Source organism: Salvia miltiorrhiza, chromosome 2 (genome assembly GCF_028751815.1).
Source record: "Salvia miltiorrhiza cultivar Shanhuang (shh) chromosome 2, IMPLAD_Smil_shh, whole genome shotgun sequence".
NCBI lineage: Eukaryota > Viridiplantae > Streptophyta > Magnoliopsida > Lamiales > Lamiaceae > Salvia > Salvia miltiorrhiza.
The window spans coordinates 38,604,532-38,617,163 of NC_080388.1; the positions used below are offsets into that span (position 1 = coordinate 38,604,532).

The following is a 12,632-nucleotide window of genomic DNA, read 5'->3' on the forward strand; positions in this document are numbered from 1 at the left end:
AGTCGAGTCATCAAGAAACCGAATATGCCCCTTTCTAAATCCCGCTCCTAAATTCCCTCCCTTAGTCGCGGTTTTCCCGAATTTGCTATCCTTAGCAAGTGCGGTCGTGACAATTCCCTTATTGAACACTTGATTAAAATTCTTATCCTTTTTTGCATTTTCCCAGAAATTCATCTCATTTCTCGTGACGAATGGAGATGGGCTCTCATCTTTGAACCATTCCATCACATTATGGAACGGATCCACAATGATCGGATCAGTCATAGCGAGCGCAAAAGGGGCGAAGCTCAAGGGCTCGTCTCTCAGCAAGAGACGCAAAGTCGTAGTGAGCGAGTAAGCCTCTTCCTCGTCGTCGGAGATGTTCACCTTGTCGAAGATTCTGGAATGGACTAGAAATCGCATGAGGCGGTAGAGGCCGTGGGATTTGGCATTGTTGATGGAGAGGGCGTCGGCCAGCTGAGAAAGTGTGATAGGCTTGCCGTGTTTGTGAATGATATCGGGTATGCCTAATTGAAGAGCGGACTTTAGAGACATGGAATTTATGTAGTTGAAAGTGAGATTCCAAACATGGCTTTGAGCATCCAGAAATTCTTGGGTCGAATCTACTGCATTAGGAAACGCCATTGTTGGAGTGTTAGTGTTGTTGATACTTGTGAAGTTTTGCCATTGTGTTGTTGATAAACGAACTCTCTCTATTATAGCCGAACCACGTATACTATGTTGTGCACAACTGCAGTCAGCGCCACCTCTCTGCTCGGCAGCGCAGCCATGTGCCTCGACGCAGTGCGGCCTCTCCGCTCGATAGCGCAGTCAGCGCCACCTCTCTGCTCGGCAGCGCAGCTAGCGCCGCCTCGCTCCCTTGTTACTATCTCAGTGCAGTCAGCGCGGGGTTGTTAGCGCAGTAAGTGCAGCGCAGTCAGCACGGTCTTCTCAGCGCAGCTATCTCTGTTATCTCAGCGCAGATCACTTTAGTCTTCTCAGCACAGGTTATCTAAGCCCTTTATCATCTTTAATGATGCTCGACGAATCAAAAGGAAACATTACTATCTCTTTTATCTCAGCGTATTTCCAGCATTAAAATACTTTGTCTTTATCATTTGTGCAAAGATTGACAGTTCTTGTCTAATAAGTCGCAGGGAATCATGTATGCTTAATTGACACGGGAGAGCAGCACAGCGCTGACTTCACACCACACACCCCTAGTTGAACAAAGAGAACGCTGTTCAACTAGACTAGGGGGGAGTAGCTGATGAGGACTGGAATACTCATCAGCGCCGTACTTAGTAATCCAAGCCTATTTTACCTTGTTATGATTATTGTTATTATTATATAAACTAACAGCGCAGGTACGATCGAATATCTTAGATAAAAGAGTGAGAAATCCACCTAAGTAGATGGAGTGAAGAATGATTGCACAAAGAAACCTTCCCGCGCAGCCAAGTAGCTTTCCCGTGCAGCCGCGCAGCCAAGGAACTATCCCATGCAGCCAAGGTGCCTTCCTGCGCAGCCAAGAAGCTTGCCCGCGCAGCCACGCAGCCAAGAAACCTTCTTGCACAGCCAAGAAGCTTGCCCGCGCAGCCACACAGCCAAGAAACCTTCCCGCGCAGCCAAGTAGCTTTCCCGTGCAGCCGCGCAGCCAAGGAACTATCCCATGCGGCCAAGGTGCCTTCCTGCGCAGCCAAGAAGCTTGCCCGCGCAGCCACGTATGATAGTTCAACTTGGGGAATAAGACCGTTGTACTAAGTTTTGGGCCCAATTGACTAGATGAGTGGGCTTTTAGGATTAGGGTTTGCTCACAAACTATAAGTAGCACATCTATTGGAAAACTGGGGGATCAACTTATTCAAGCAACACACTTGTAAAATGTAAACTTTCTTGAGCTATAGTGAAAACCAACGAAGAACCTCCCGTGGATGTAGGTCTTTGATGGCCAAACCACGTAAATCCATGTGCCGTTTATTGCTTTCTAGTTTCTAGTTTAGGTGTTGGTGATTCTGTGCTTCACCACCACTCAACAAGGTATTACACATTGAAAACTAAATTTCCTTAATTACTCCGTCCACGAACAGCAGGCCTTTAACCGACAACTATAGCAAAATAATTCCCATTAATTTCTCCGATCCGATTATTACAGTTGAAAACTGTTCACACGTGTCATCTCCTCGTAAACCCTTTTCCTTCATTATAAATCTCTCTTTAGGGTGTCAAATTTTTCTCAACCTCTTTCATAATTTGGAGCAGAAAGGAGAAATCAAAGTTCCAACACTAAATAATCTAGGCTACCAAACACGTAGTACACATCAGATAAATAAACAAACCAGCATTAACTAGTCTAACAAACACACCCTTAATTCCAGATTGAGTCGAGGTTGGAGCGCCGATGGAGTAATACTTACGTGTCATATTCAATGACAAATGGCGTGGATTTCATATACTTCCCAAAACTGTGAGCATTAGATATGTGACATATGTCCACTACCCATAATTCATTAAAATTTATATAAATTGTGGAATATCTTGATCCCCTACAATGGGAAATTTCACACAACAATGGTGTTGCCTAATGCAGTAGATTCCACCCAAGAACTTCTCGATGCTCAAACCCATGTTTGGAATATCCTTTTCAACTACATAAATTCCATGTCCCTAAAATGCGCGCTTCAATTAAGCATACCCGATATCATCCACAAACACGGCAAGCCCATCACACTTTCTCAACTGGCCGACGCCATCCCCATCAACAATGCCAAATCCCATGGCCTCTACCGCCTCATGCGATTTCTAGTCCATTCCAGAATCTTCGACAAGGTGAGCATCTCCGAGGACGAGGAAGAGGCTTACTCTCTCACAACAACTTCGCGTCTCTTGCTGAGAGACGAGCCCTTGAGCTTCGCCCCTTTGGCGCTCAATGTGACTCATCCGATCATTGTGGATGCGTTCCATAATGTGATGGAATGGTTTAAAGATGAAAGCCCATCTCCATTTTTCACGAGAAATGGGAGGAATTTCTGGGAAATTTCAAGAAATGATGACAATTTTAATCAAGTGTTCAATGAGGGAATGGCTAGCGATGCAAGGCTTGTGGGAAGCATTCTAGTTGACAAATGCAAGCATATTTTTGAGGGTCTGAAAACAGTAGTGGATGTGGGCGGCGGTACCGGCACGGTGGCGAAGATCGTTGCAGACGCCTTTTCCGGCTTGAAATGCGTCGTGCTCGAGCTCCCCCACGTCGTTGCCGGACTTGAGGGATCTGAGAATCTGAGCTTTGTTAGTGGAGACATGTTTGACTCCATTCCTTCTGCTGATGCAGTTTTTCTCAAGGTATGAAAGTCAATTCCATTTCAATCAGTATCCTATCAAAATAATAAACCAACTCTCTCTATTACAGCCGAACCACGTATACTATATATATTGTGATGTTTTAATAAATCTTGAATTCTGCATAAAACGACATCGTTTATATGCTAAAATTCAATGTGATTGGTCATTGTCAAAACTAGGGATGGCAATGGATCCTGGACCCGGTCCAGATCCGTGGATCCAGATCCGTTTTTACGGATCTGGATCTCATTTTTTTGGACCCGACGGATCTGGATCGGATCTGGATCTCAATTTTTAAAACGGATCTGGATCTGGATCTTAAAATTTTAGATCCGGATCCGACCCAGATCCGACCCGTGGACCCGTTTATTTTAATATGTATTATTTATTTTTTATATTTAATTTAGTAATAATATTAAATATATCAAAAATTAATAATAATACACAAATTAGAAGTTCAAACCCTAGTTTCTATTTCCTCTCCAACCTTCCTCTCCAGCCGCCTCCCTCACCCTGCCCATTCTCGGCATCTTCCTCCCAGCCTCCCTCCAAATCGTCGTCGTCGGCCTCACCGGCTCACCCTGCCAGTGCCGGCCTCCCTGTCAATCCAGTTCGCCGGTGAAGGCATAGTTACAGGTCGCCGCCCTCCCTTACCCTGCCCATCTCCCTCCCAGCCTCCCTCCAAATCGTCGGCCTCACCGTGCCAGTGCCAGCCTCCCTCTCAATCCGCCGGCGAAGTTACAGCCTACGAGTCGCGCCGCTCTCTTCACACTCTCTCTTTTACACTCTCTGCCCAACTCGCCGAGGTGTCGGCTTCTCCATCTTGCCGCTGCGCCGCACCATTCGCCGCCGCCATAACAGCCACCTCTCGATGCACCGTTCGCCGCCAGAACACTGCACCGCCGCCAGAGCTTCATATTTGAAACTTATTGTTAGTTGTTGATTTGGCAGATGTGTTCAAAATTAAAAATTCAGCCATTTTAATTTCAATTGAGGTATTGATGTGTTCAGCCAATTGATGCATTTTAATTGATGCATTTCAATTGAGGCATTTTAATTTCGATTGAGGCATTCAGCCAATTAAAAACTTAGATTGAGGCATTGATGTGTTCGAAATTCAGTCATTTTGTTGATAAATTGTTAGATTTATGACTATATTTGAAACTTATTGTTGGATTTGTTGATTTGGCAGATGTGATCGGATTGTTAGATAAATTCAGCCATGGATCCATGGATCTGGACCCGTGGACCCGCGGATCTGACGGATCTGGATCTGGATCCAAAATTTTCAGATCCGTGGATCTGGATCCGGATCTGGATCTGATAGATAGAAACGGATCTGGATCTGGTATTGATGAGATCCGGTCCAGATCCGGCCCGTTGCCATCCCTAGTCAAAACCTTTTACATGTCGTGCTTAATTGCAGATTTGGTAAAAGATTAATTGCTTTAATAAATCGATAATTGAACACTTTTAATTACTGTATTATCTATATCGTTAACAGTGGATATTTTACGACTGGGGCAATGAAGATTCTGTTAAAATTCTGGAAAAATGCAAAGAAGCAATACTTCCAAGTGATAATTGTGGAAATTGTTCTGGATTATGAGAAACAAGAAGATGATGCCATTGAAACTCAGCTCTCCATGGATATGCTTATGATGACTTTGCTTACTGGAAAAGAGAGAACCGAGAAAGAGTGGGCAAAACTCTTTTCTGCTGCTGGCTTTCAAAATTATAAGATCACTCCTATTTTAGGATTGAGGTCTGTAATTGAAGTATATCCGTAATATTTGTATCGGGTGAAATGAAAATTTATTTTTGCATTATTTTCTGTATTGGCATCTTGCTTCGTATTTTGACGAATGTGGGATTATGGGATAATGTTCCCTTTTTCACAATTTGTGGTGCCGTCTGGAATTGTTAATATGGAATTATAATTAATTGTTAATGTGGAACTATCCGATAATTAAGGTACCTTTAAATTATTCTAGTTCTTAGTTACAAAAAAAAATCATAGTTAATAATACTAGTTAGTTCTTAATTAGAAAAAAAATTAAATGCAAAAAGAAAAGATAAAGAGTAGAAAAAGTAAAAGTAAAAAAAAAGCGGTAAATAAATATTGATGTGAAGAAAAGTAAATGTCATTTTCACACGTTAATATTTTTATTCTTAATTATTTGACCAAGTCCTTGGGATAAGCATATATACTTATTCTTAATTATTTGACCAAGTCCTTGGGATAAGCATATATACAAGCCGCAGTTATTGTCATTACACCACACCACAGTTTTAGTTTTACTTACCAAAATTTAAAATATATAGATGCGTGTGAGGGTGGACCGCCGCATACCATGTGGTCAATTGCACGCAAAGTTTTGCATTTTATAAAGGGTTAATAGTGTTTTATATCCCGAATTTTCAGAGTTTTTCATAAAATATTCCGAACTTTCATTTTTCTTCTACAAAACATTGAACTTTTAGTTTTTTTCATAAAATGTTTCGCTGTACAAAATTCAATGACGAAAAGATGATAAAAAAAATCCCGAACTTTTAACGTTTTCCAATAATGATGGTTTATAATATGATTTTTCAATAATGACGATCTCCAAAATATTTCTTTCAACGAGATAATTCATCTTTTTGTCGCTGAATTTTGTATAGCAAGATATTTTTTTAGAAAAAACTAAAATTCGAGGCTTTTAAGAGAAAATAAATATTTGAAATATTTTGTTGAAAACACTGAAAATTCGGGACATAAAATACTATTAACCCGTTTTTAAATATAGCTATAATTCAAATTCAATATTTCTTTCGTGTCTTAGTTATCATCGCACTAGATAATGTAAAATTGTATTGACATTAATTTTTGTATGAAGGGTCGGTCTCTGGTGCGACGGGTCCGCCCCGACCCAACCCGTGCCCTAGACCCGAAATCTTGAATCCTAAATTATTACATTTGTTTATAATAATTGTTACTTTTAATAAGCATGACATATACATTTGTTCGCACAAATGTATACTTATATAAATATAAGTATTTACCTTCATTTAATATAAAGTATTATATTTTCTAAACCCTAAATTCTGTAAACTAAACCCTAAACCCTGTAAGCTAAATCCTAAATATGAACACTAAACCCTAATAGGAGTATTTACTTTTAATAAGCATAAGATATACATTTGGTCGCACAAATGTATATTTATGTTAATATAAATATTTACCTTCATTCAATATAAAACATTATACATATCAATGATTATTTTTTCGTACGATAATAATTATTTGATCAAATAATAATGTAATTATTTATGCTTATTAAAAGTAATCATTGTTATAATAAAAAATAATATTTGATATGGAGAAATGTAATGTTTCAAAAATATTATATTAATTGTAATTATTATTGTAATAAAAATTAATTAATTATTAGAATAAAAATTATTATTATTATTATAAAGAAAGGTAATGTTTTTAAAATATTATATTTCTTCACAATATTGATGTTAACTACTTATATTAACATAAATATATATTTATGTGTACAAATGTATATATTATGTTTATTAAAAGTAACAATTATTATAAACAAATGTAATAATTAGGAAGATGAGTCAAACCCACGCGAGTTAGGGTTTCGGATCAGGAGGGCGGATTTGGGGCGCGGGTCGACCCGTCGCATGGGATGCGACGGTCGCACCCAATAATCCGCGTTGTATGAAATATGCCATAAATAAAATATGCCACATATATATATAGATAAGTGATAAGTCTAATTCTTGTCTTTTTCAACAATATATGTGGTTTACGTAATACGATGAATTGAATGACACTGACATAAATAATCTAACTTGATAAAATATCTGATATAACTTGCGTGAATTCATCATTCAATTGAATAATTATTTATGATTAATTTAAAATTAAACAAATTATTTAATCATTCTGCAATTCTATTATATCTTGTCAATTTTATTTATCTCATCTATCAATTCAAAAGTCGAATATAATCAAAAGTCACCTTAATTAGCTTATAATTTCACATTAAAAACTCCAGACGACATCACCACAATTTGTAAAAAAGGAACATTAGCCTATAATTCCACATTAACGAGTTGGGACTGTATCGCCTACTACATGCCAATACTGTAGAATGCTAAAATAAAATATCATTTCACACACGATACAAATATTACGGAAATACTTCGATTACTGATCTCAATCCTAAAATAGGAGTGATTTTATAATTTTGAAAGCCAGCAGCATAAAAGAGCTTTGCCCACTCTTTCTCGGTTCTCTCTTTTCCAGTAAGCAAAGTCATCATAAGCATATCCATGGAGAGCTGAGTTTCAATGGCATCATCTTCTTGTTTCTCATAATCCAGAACAATTTCCACAATTATCACTTTCCCACCACTCTCTTTACTTGGAAGTATTGCTTCTTTGCATTTTTCCAGAATCTTAACAGAATCTTCATCGCCCCAATCGTGAAATATCCACTGTTAACGATATAAATAATACAATAATTAATTAAAAGGGTTCGATTAAAGCAATTAATCATTTAGCAAATCTGCAATTAAGCACGACAGTTAAAAGGTTTCGACCATGACCAATTCACATTGTATTGCAGCAAAACAAAGCATGCCCTATGAACTATGTCGTTTTATGCAGAATTCAAAGTTTATTAATGCTTCACGCGGTTCGGCCATAATAGGGAGAGTTCATTTATTATTTTGATTGGACGCCGATTGAAACGATATTGACTTTCATACCTTGAGAAAAACTGCATCAGCAGAAGGAATGGAGTCAAACATGTCTCCACTAACAAAGCTCAGATTCTCAGATCCCTCAAGTCCGGCAACGACGTGGGGGAGCTCGAGCACGACGCATTTCAAGCCGGAAAAGGCGTCTGCAACGATCTTCGCCACCGTGCCGGTACCGCCGCCCACATCCACTACTGTTTTCAGACCCTCAAAAACATGCTTGCATTTGTCAACAAGAATGCTTCCCACAAACCTTGCATCGCTAGCCATTCCCTTATTGAACACTTGATTAAAATTCTTATCCTTGTTTGCATTTTCCCAGAAATTCATCCCATTTCTCGTGACGAATGGAGATGGGCTTTCATCTTTGAACCATTCCATCACATTATGGAACGGATCCACAATGATGGGATCAGTCATAGCGAGCGCAAAAGGGGCGAAGCTCAAGGGCTCGTCTCTCAGCAAGAGACGCGAAGTCGTAGTGAGCGAGTAAGCCTCTTCCTCGTCGTCGGAGATGTTCACCTTGTCGAAGATTCTGGAATGGACTAGAAATCGCATGAGGCGGTAGAGGCCGTGGGATTTGGCATTGTTGATGGAGAGGGCGTCGGCCAGCTGAGAAAGTGTGATAGGCTTGCCGTGTTTGTGAATGATATCGGGTATGCCTAATAGAAGAGCGGACTTTAGAGACATGGAATTTATGTAGTTGAAAGTGAGATTCCAAACATGGGTTTGAGCATCCAGAAATTCTTGGGTGGAATCTACTGCATTAGGCAACGCCATTGTTGGAGTGTTAGTGTTGTTGATACTTGTGAAGTTTTGCCATTGTGTGGCGGATCCAGGATTTAAAAACTGGGAGTGCAAAAAATAATCTTATAAACACTGGCAGAGCTAGGATTTTTTTGAGGGTGTTGAACTTTTACGGGGGTTCGGGGACGGTAGCCCCCAAATTTTTTTTTTAGGCCTTCAGTACATTTTAGATATTTTTTTTTTTTACTAAAATACAAATATAATTAGTAATAACTCTGCATTCCAAATACAAAATATGTAGGTTCAATTTTTTTATTTAATTAAGAATTGAGGTAAAGAATTGATTAACTGATGGGCTCGATCAAAAGAATGAAAAAGAAAGAGATGATTGGCTCTCTTTTTAGTTGGGCCAATGGAATTTAGGATTTTAAAAACTGAATTTTTCTTTTATTTTCGATTAAAACTTTTATTTGGGGGTGCAAACCTTAAATATAAAATAATTTATATATGAATATTAAAACTATTAATTTTTTTTTTTTTGGGGATGCAGTTGCACCCCCATGCACCATGCTACATGCTAGATCCGCCACTGTGGATCAAGATATTCCACAATATAATTACATTAATTATATAATTTTTTATGAAATATGGGCAGGATGTCACTTGTCATTGAATACTAGTACGCGCGCCCGTGCGATGCACGGTTAACATCAAAATTAAATGATATTTAAAATATAAGTAAATGTAAATCATTTGTTTAAAAGTGAAATAATTCACATCAATTACTTAATAAAAAATATGAATATAAAAGCATATGAATTTTTAATTTTCAATATTTGAAATATTTAATTTTAATTAATAATGAGTACAAATATGTAAATTTATCCGGTGATAAAGTTTCCAAAAAATTGATTTTTCAAAAAGAGATAGGATTTATTTTCATAAATAACAGTTGCCAATTAATTACTTAAATTAAAGAACTTTAAATTGAGCTAATATTATAAAAATAAAACAAAATTACTATAAAAAAAGAATAAAGATAAAAAGTCGTAACATTATATTGAAAGAAAGAAAAAAGAAGAGTGGAGAGAGGAGAGATGAGAGAAAAAAAAATGATTTTTATTATTTCAAACGATTCTAACTTTTTCGAGTTAATTTTTTATATATATAAATTTTACATCAAATTAAAGATCTTGTCATGATCTTTAATTTAAGATCCATATTGAATATTTTTTATTAATCGAATTTGATGATTTTTAGAAAAGAACAAAAAAAAAGGAGAAGTGAGAGAAAAATTCATGGAAATCATATTTAATCAAATACTAATATGGATGTTAAAATGGGTGAGAAAACATGTAGATGAGGGAGATATGAGAGAGAATGTGTGATGAAATAGGTGATAGACGAGAGAGAAAAATTGGCGCCAAAAAAGAGCCGTTAGAAACTGATGTTTCATATATATATAGATATATATATAAATTTTACATCAAATTAAAGATCTTGTCATGATCTTTAATTTAAGATCCATATTGAATATTTTTTATTAATCGAATTTGATGATTTTTAGAAAAGAACAAAAAAAAAAAGAAGAAGTGAGAGAAAAATTCATGGAAATCATATTTAATCAAATACTAATATGGATGTTAAAATGGGTGAGAGAACGTGTAGATGAGGGAGAAATGAGAGAGAATGTGTGATGAAATAGGTGATAGATGAGAGAGAAAAATTGACGCCAAAAAAGAGCCGTTAGAAACTGATGTTTCATATATATATATTGATATTGATATTGATGTCATGTAACATCCGCTCGCCAACCTTGACTCAGTCTTAAAGATTTTCTTACACCAATCTTGATCCAATCTTAAATGATTTTCTTCCTCTGAATCCCCTCGTTCTCCCCGCTCCTCGAGGTTAAGTCTATGCTAGAATACATGTAGTGAGGATCTCCGCTCGTCACCACATGGCTCGTCTTTAAAGTGAAAAAAAATCATGAACCATTCTTTTCAACTCGGTTCAAATGTAAAAATCCACTGCACCATATACTTTATTTTACATATATTTTATACTTAATTTGTTGTACTTTACAGTATATATATATATATATATATATATATATATATATATATATATATATATATATATAGGGGCGCGCTCCAGTAAGACCCTCTATTTTTTGTGTAACATGAGGACAATGAATAAGATATATGATACTAATGAACAAGATGTATATACTGATGAAAAATAAAATTTAAAAAATTGGTAATGAATAAGACATATATACTGATGAATAATACAATATATACTGATGAATAACAAAATTTAAAATATTCTGCTTCCTCTAGATACAGTATTAGCCATAAGATTGATAAACAATAAATGCACCAGATCGTGTCCTAGATCTCACTAAATTTAGGGGGTTCTATTGGAGCGGCCCCATATATATATATATATATACATATATATATATATATATATATATATATATATATACACACACACACACTTTATTTTATAAAAACTTTATACTCCCTCTGTCCACAATTTAAAGCCCCACTTTGGTGTGGGCACGGAGACTAAGAAAACTGAAAGATGTGATGTTGATGAAATATAAGGGTAGTTGATGATAAAGATAGCTAACTAAAGTGATAAAGGTGTTTTGAGTGGGTCCACTAGTGATAAAATGTAGTAAATATAGAATATAAACATGATAAATGTGTTTTAAGGTGGATCCATTAGTGGCAAATGGTAGTAAATATAGTAAAAGAAGAAGAGTAAAATAGTACAAAAAACAGAATATGACTTTAATTTGTGGACCAAAAAATTAAGAGCAAATAAGGCTTTAAATTGTGGACGGAGGGAGTAGTATACTTTATACTTTATTTTATATATACTTTATACTGAAAGTATATACTTTATAGTATATATTTTATTTTATATACTTTACAGTATATATAGTTCATAGTTTCAAATTTATATTTTATATTTTATATTTTAGAATTTTTAGTGTATACACTTTATTATATATTTTATACTCCCTCTGTCCCACTCCAATAGGCTCGTTTTCCTTTTTGGGACGTCCCATTCCAATAGGCCGAGTCTAAAATTAGAAATAATTAGGGTCTTCTTAATTCTTATTTTTAAAAAAAAAAGTTACAAAAAATAATTATAAAGTGGACAATACAATAAAATACTTATTTTTTTAAAAATAAAATCCTTTCTTAGAGTAAAAAAATAAAAGTAGATAATTTTTCTTAAACTAAAATCCTTACGATAAAATAATTATTTTTACTAAAATGAGATAAGGGAAGCAAATGTATTAAAATAAGATTTTATTAAAAAAGGAAAAGGAAAAGAAAGAACCTAGGACCCTTGAGAACACATCGAAGCAAACTAAGGGCCGAGCCTCATTAAAACCCTTTTAAGGCAAACTCGAGAGGAAAAATCCTTAAAGGGGAAAAAGAGTACTCGTCTAAGAAGACCTGCGAGGGAGCGGGAGTGAGACAGCTTCAAAAGTTTCGGCCTAACCATCACCTCTAAGTCGCTTGGCTCCCAAACGCAGAGAAGGAACAACCAAATTAAAGAAAACCAACGTAGAAACGCAAAAAACTAAAGCTACCCAGCAAAACCAAACAAAAGGAGCTAACACTCCAAGAATCAGCCCCTCGACCTCAGAACCCATATCAAACTCGACGCAAAATAGCTCCAGGAAATCGTTCGCGGATAACCACCGGGACCCGACCAGCCACGCCCCAACGCCGAGCGCACCCAGACGCTGAAAAAGGCCGCGACTGATGCCCCAAC

The 12,632-nt window shown here is 36.5% G+C and overlaps 2 protein-coding genes and 1 pseudogene across 2 annotated transcripts in view; 1 reads left to right on the plus strand and 2 right to left on the minus strand.

Moving 5' to 3' along the window:
- Positions 1 to 710, minus strand: part of LOC131008416 (8-hydroxyquercetin 8-O-methyltransferase-like) — a 10,227-nt gene extending 9,517 nt beyond the window's left edge. Inside the window, exon 1 of the mRNA XM_057935298.1 lies at positions 112 to 710. Coding sequence (XP_057791281.1) covers positions 112 to 624 — 513 coding nt within the window. The 5' untranslated portion in view covers positions 625 to 710. The remainder of the gene's footprint in view (positions 1 to 111) is intronic.
- Positions 711 to 2,538: 1,828 nt separating this feature from the next.
- On the plus strand, positions 2,539 to 5,218 carry LOC131012337 (flavonoid 8-O-methyltransferase 1-like; annotated as a pseudogene).
- A 2,111-nt stretch (positions 5,219 to 7,329) lies between these two features.
- Positions 7,330 to 8,935, minus strand: LOC131012338 (8-hydroxyquercetin 8-O-methyltransferase-like). The gene is made up of 2 exons (XM_057940271.1): positions 8,094 to 8,935; positions 7,330 to 7,820 (listed from the first exon to the last, which is right to left on the minus strand). The coding sequence occupies exons 1-2, from the start codon at positions 8,862 to 8,864 to the stop codon at positions 7,515 to 7,517; spliced, it is 1,077 nt and encodes a 358-aa protein (XP_057796254.1). The 5' UTR covers positions 8,865 to 8,935; the 3' UTR covers positions 7,330 to 7,514.
- Between the last annotated feature and the right edge of the window lie 3,697 nt (positions 8,936 to 12,632).

What these genes read in the sequence shown, in the direction of transcription:
- LOC131012338 (XM_057940271.1), bottom strand. Translation starts at nt 8,864, where the DNA reads ATGGCGTTGCCTAATGCAGTAGATTCCACCCAAGAATTTCTGGATGCT. An exon ending in CTGATGCAGTTTTTCTCAAG is followed by an intron (nt 7,821 to 8,093) that starts GTATGAAAGTCA and finishes TATCGTTAACAG; the next exon opens with TGGATATTTCACGATTGGGG.